Source organism: Eimeria acervulina, genomic scaffold (assembly GCF_000499425.1).
Source record: "Eimeria acervulina Houghton genomic scaffold, Eah_scaff251, whole genome shotgun sequence".
NCBI lineage: Eukaryota > Apicomplexa > Conoidasida > Eucoccidiorida > Eimeriidae > Eimeria > Eimeria acervulina.
Genome location: NW_013549966.1, coordinates 8345 through 13983, shown reverse-complemented (window position 1 = coordinate 13983; position 5639 = coordinate 8345). Strand labels below are relative to the sequence as shown.

At 48.3% G+C, this 5639-nt stretch overlaps 1 protein-coding gene across 1 annotated transcript in view; it reads left to right on the top strand.

Moving 5' to 3' along the window:
* Positions 1–2633: 2633 nt before the first annotated feature.
* EAH_00028490 (hypothetical protein, conserved) overlaps positions 2634–5639 on the top strand; it is a gene marked incomplete at both ends in the record, with an annotated part of 5415 nt that continues 2409 nt past the window's right edge. The window contains one exon of the mRNA XM_013396303.1: positions 2634–5639. This exon is cut by the window's right edge and continues 2409 nt beyond it. Within this exon, the coding sequence (XP_013251757.1) occupies positions 2634–5639 (3006 nt within the window).

The window sequence follows — 5639 nt, the reverse complement described above, 5'->3', positions numbered from 1 at the left end:
TTTCACACGCGCCCTGGCAAAAAGAAGTTGACGCCTTGGCAGTGCTATAATTCTAACAAATGGTAAGTGAAACGGGCTTTAAAGGCTAAAGGACCAAATATAGACATTTGAAACTTGTAATAAGGAGGGGATATGCACAGGATACAGCCAGAAGTGTTAAAAGACCAGTCTGCGAAGTTAATGAACAAAACTCCCGCGATTCACAGGGCCACCTCAATGAAATATTTAGCGTCTTGTAAATAGTACGGGAACAAATTGAAAAAAATGTTTAATGGTTTGGATTCTTCAGATTTTCGCGGTGTGTGTTGAACTCAGGCAGCCTGAGAAGTGCTGCACTGAGTTGTATGCAATACCGCGATATTCGCAACTGAAACATTAACTTCGTGTGTAATAATAATGGTCCATATTACTATTACGCATAGCTTACCGTATTATTATTATTGTTTTTCTTTTCTTTATTTGTGTATTTCTACTACCATTGTGCAGAAATAATAACTCTATGGGTAATTGTACTCAGGAACCGTTTTCCTTATTTTCCTTGAAATGCGATGCGGAACCGCAGGCTCATCTTTAGGCCCTCTCTTTTTGTTGCATTTTACTCATATTTGACTTAACATTATCAACGGCACGTCCAAAATATTTCTCTATATGCGTAATTTGACGCATTTTCCCTCTCAAGATGACTTCTTGCAGAATACTCATTCAGGCTATAGCCACATAGAAAAGGGTTCTTCTGCACAATTTGCTGTTTTCTGTAGTTTCTTTGCGATTTCTATGCAAACTGCACATTTGGAGCTCGTTTTAGTCTAAGAGTCTTAGGTGCATGCAATATCTCAGCCAGTTAGGGGGGCTACCACGCTAAGATATTGCATGCAGCCCCGATTCAAGTTGGCCAAAAAATGAATCCCTTATTTGCAACGGGAACATCCGCAGAAAGTAGAGGACTATCAACTAGCATGATTGCTGTTCTTCTTCTCTTTAGGAATGGTATATATATGTATATATATATATCGGGTGTTCAATTAACTCATCTTGGTGTTGGTGGAAGCAAGGGAAAAACCCTTGGAGAGAGGCCCTCAAAAGCTCGCAAAAGCAAATTTGAAAAAATGAAAGAAACAAACAATTGCCGCTAACACCCAATTTGGTGGGTCATACAAGTTACTACGTTAGCTGCTTTGATCAAGGCTGTTGTAGCGTGTCAGTTGGATTGTGCAGTAGAAGGTTTCTAATCTAGCGAGCTATTTACGCATTCTTTAAGGGATAACTGGTGCTCGGCGCAATATGCGATAAAGACAGGTATTATATTATGCATGTTAGCCCCATTATTATATGGCTAGCGATGCTACGCGATTCGTTGATGAAGGGAATTTCCAGTTCTGAAGGACAATGTTTCTTGCTGTTTGCGGCGTTGTAATATATTATTTGCTGCAGAAGAAATAGATAGAGAAATAGCGATGGAGTGAAGCTAAACATAGATGCCTGTGTACCGTGTGCGTATAGTCAGGCACACTTAGGTGGCATACGTAGAAACAGCGAAGCCCAGCTGTTCACTACAGTTTCTTCGAGGAGTAGAAGTAGTAGCATGAATTCCTGCATATCGTAGTCTACAATACAATTTAGGCACAAATTCATGCTTACGTCTGAAAGCTTGTATTTTATAGTTTAGGGTCTAGGCTTTTTAGTGGTGAATATACCCTGAAACTGCTGCAGCTTGAAGTTTGTGAATGCGTTCGTGGAGGTCACTCGTTTGCGTCTGTGTAAGCCCCTGGCGCGAGAGCTTAAAGATTTGAAAATGCATTTTCAAAGGCTTAATAATATAAAGTAAACAATTTAATTCAGCAAAATTAAAGTAAAGTCTTTAGATTGTTACTTTTTGCCAGCACTTCAATACTTCACTCTAACAGTTTACTTCGCAACAGCTGTCCACTGGGCTTATACTGTGGCCGTAGGGAAACCGACCGCTGCGGCTTTCGCTGTCTGCGCGATGGGGGGCAAAAATACACCAATAAGAGTTTATATTTCAGCAGATAAAAGGAAATTAAATGCAACAGATTAAAAAGAAAAAGAACAGTCTTCCTTTCGTGCTGCTGAGGGACGAACAGCTGTTGTTTCTTCGCTCGCACCGCTCGTCGCCGGCGGAAGTACAAGTTGCATTTCTCTGCTTAAATCTTCTCTCTTCTTTTTTAATTCCATTTGTTTCAAAGCATTAAGCTATTTTAAATTTTGTACAAACAATTTTGTGAGGCCTTTCTAGACAATTGTGCCTCTATACAGTCGCTGACTGGCAGGCAGTTCGCCTGCTGCATCATCGTCGATGCGTATCTTCAGCACCAAACGAGGTTATTTCTGATTAAGTTTTTGTCTCAAAAAATTATCATTTAAAGAGAATATAGTAATTGCAAAGGGAGCCGATACAAGCTCCTTCTTTTTAAGGGCTGTCTCTGCGATTGACTTGTTCTCTGTCTCGTTGAGGGGAGGGCTGACTTTCTTTTCTTTTGTTCTTGTTCATCTCCCCCCGTTAACTTTAGGTCCAGGGGGAGAGGTAGACTCTAGAGCCTTACAGCTGCAACAAACAGCTGCGAGGCCTCTGATAATTTCACTATAAAGTCGTCTGCTGCTGCCTCAGCCACATGATGCAGCAGGAAGCTGAGCCTGCCGTTGCTGATAACTGCGGCATGGGCCCTGTTAAGATTCAGGCAGCTGCAGCAGCAGTATGCCCACTAGAAACTGCAACATATCCCGTACTGGAGGATGAAGACAAAGCAGCAGCAGCAGCAGCAGCAGCAGCTGGGGAGCGCAGCAAAGCAGCAGAAAAAAAAGAGCAAAGAGGCGCGAAGCTGATTGCGCGTTTTGAAGAAGACTACGATGAAGAACTGCAGTTTGCTTCAGCTGCTAACGAAGGGGCAATGATCCTCTACGAGAATAAATTTGAATATACACCGGGAAAACAACAAATTAGGAAACGATGCACATTGCTACAAATTGAAAATTTTCAGCACAGTCGCAGCAACTGCACAGATATAGTTCAGTTGAACAGAAAGGCAGCAACAGCAACAGCAGCAGCAGCAGCAACAGCAACAGCAACAGCGCGCTTGCGGTTCTCTCCTCGTCTTCCTCCCTGGACATTCGCTAACTGCTTTCCAGTACAGCAGATATATGCTTCTTCTGGTTATAAACCTGTAGCTGTCTGCAGCAGTAACGAGTCAGGGGTCTTGCTGCTGCTGCTGCAAGCACCTTCACAGCAATCGTCTGGCCGCCTTGTGCATTGCCGCTTCCCTTCGGTGGTGCGGCTTCAAGAACATGAACGTTGGTTGGCTGCTGGAGCACTAACTGCTGCAGAAGAAGCAGCAACAGCAACAGCGGCAGCAGCAGCAGCAGCAGCAGCAGCAGAAGCGGCTGTAGCACCTTGTCTAACTAAAGAAGTGCTCAGCTTTAGGACCTCCCTTCAGCCAATGCACCAATCCAAAGGAGCGATGGCCTTAGTCTGCACACGGGGAGAAATCTTCCTCTTAGTAGCCGAAGGCAAACAACAACATAAACAACAGCATACACTTGAACAAGAGGGCCAGCATAAACAACAACAGCAACAGCAGCAGCCGCAGCAACAACAGCAACAGCAACAACATGAATGGGAACAGGATCGCAAACAAAAAGCTGAGGATCGGCAGCAGCAACATCAACAGCAGCAAGAACAGCAGCATGAACAGCAACATGAATATGCATGCAAAGCAAAGACAGCCCCAAGGCTGGTTGCGTGTTTGCTCAGCAGCAGCAAGGCCTGCAGCAGCATCGTCAGCAGCAGCAACACCACAGAGAGCAGCAGTATTAGCTCGTGCTGCAGCAAAATGGAAAACATTCTTGAAGATCTCCCCAGATGGCCGCAGAGTCAAGAAGATGCAGCAGCAGCGCCGCCTCTCCGCTGCTTCTTTAGCGCAGCAGCAGACGAGCAAAGCCAGACCCTCATTCTGTTTGGTGGTGCAGCAGCAGCACTCGGGGGATCCAACGATGTACGAGCCATCAACCCCTGCAGCAGTAGCAGCAGCAACAGCAGCGACAATAACGGCAGCAGCAGCAACACCAGGAACGACATCTACAGCAGAAACCCCAACAGCGGCAGCAACGCCACCGCCGGCATCAACAACACCAGCAGCAGCAACATCAACAACAGCAACGCCAGCAGCAGCAGCAGCAGCAGTAAAGATTCATTCTTGCCTGCCTCTTGGGAAACTTTGGACGACCTTTGGATTTTCTGCTGTCGGTCTCGCCAGTGGCGGCAATGCCCTCGCGAGCAGCAGCAGCCGAAGTCTGTGACGTTTGCTGCAGCAGCAGCAGATGCAGAAGGAGCAACAGCAGCAGCAGCAGCAGCAGACGGATTGGCTAGTTACTCTCTCCCCCGAAGAAGACGCATCCTGTGGGCCCCAGCCCTTGCGGGGCACTCTGCTGCAGTGTACAGAGGCAGCATGTTTGTCTTTGGCGGTTACAAACAGCAGCCAGCAACAGCAACAGCAGCAGCAGCAACAGCTGCAGGAAGAGCGTGGGTGCCTCGTTCTGATCGGGGTATATCTGTATCCGATCTATGGCGCTACAACATCAAACAAAATGCATGGAGCTGCGAGAGAGCAGCAGGAAGGGCCCCCATGCCTCGTTATTTGCATGCAAGTGCTGTCATCGGCAGTTTCTTGCTAATATACGGAGGACAGACAGCTGGGGGGCCCCTCCCTCTCGACGAAATAATGTTTGCTGCAGATATAGGGGCCCTCAACCAACTCAGCTGGACGCGAGTTACTCTCCTTGAAGCACCTCCTCAACCCCAGTTCTTCCTAGGAGCAGCAGCAACAGCAGCAGGAGCAGCAGCAACACCAGCAGACTGTTGCTACTGTAGTGCTGAAGAGGGGATAGCAGCAGATGCGTTGTTCATCTGCGGGGAGGGGGGAAGTTATTTAGTTGCGTTAAAGGAAATAGAAGCGGCGGCAGCAGCAGCAGACAAAGCTGCAGCAACGAGAGAATGCTGGGGCCCCCTCGAACAAAGAAGGCGAACAGACGAATCAGAAGCAACAAAGCAGGCCACCAAACAATTGTTGCTGCAGCAGCTGCTGCAGCAGCAGCGCCTGCTGCAGCAGCTGCTGCTGCAACACGAAACGAAGCAGCAGGCCGCTGCTGCCTCTCTTTGCCTCTACTCTCCTTGGGGCCTCCAAAGCGCAGACGCGGAGGCGAGCCAGGTGCGCTGCAAGGCAGCAGAAACAGCAGGAGAAACAGCAGCAAAAGCAGCTGCTGCAGCTGTTGCTGCTTGGGAGGAGAGCGACCCGTGCAGCACGGCAGCACAAGCCGTAGCAGAGCTCGCTGCTGCTGCTGCTGCTACTGTTGCTGCAGATGGGGAGGAGCACGTAGGCCGCATGCAGCCCCAGCACTCCGCTGTTCCGAAGCTGCATATACTCGCAACACCAATGATGGCTTCAACGGAGAGGAAGCACCGTGCTGCTGCCTGTGGGGCAGTTGGAGCTTCTCTTTCCCCGCTGCTGCTGCTGCGGCAGCCTCGCAGAGAGCTGCTCTTCGGTACCAGCCCCAAACCCCAACTGCATGCAGTCGCTCCCCTGCATGCAGCAGCAACACCCCTGGTGTTTCGGCCGAGACACAGGGCA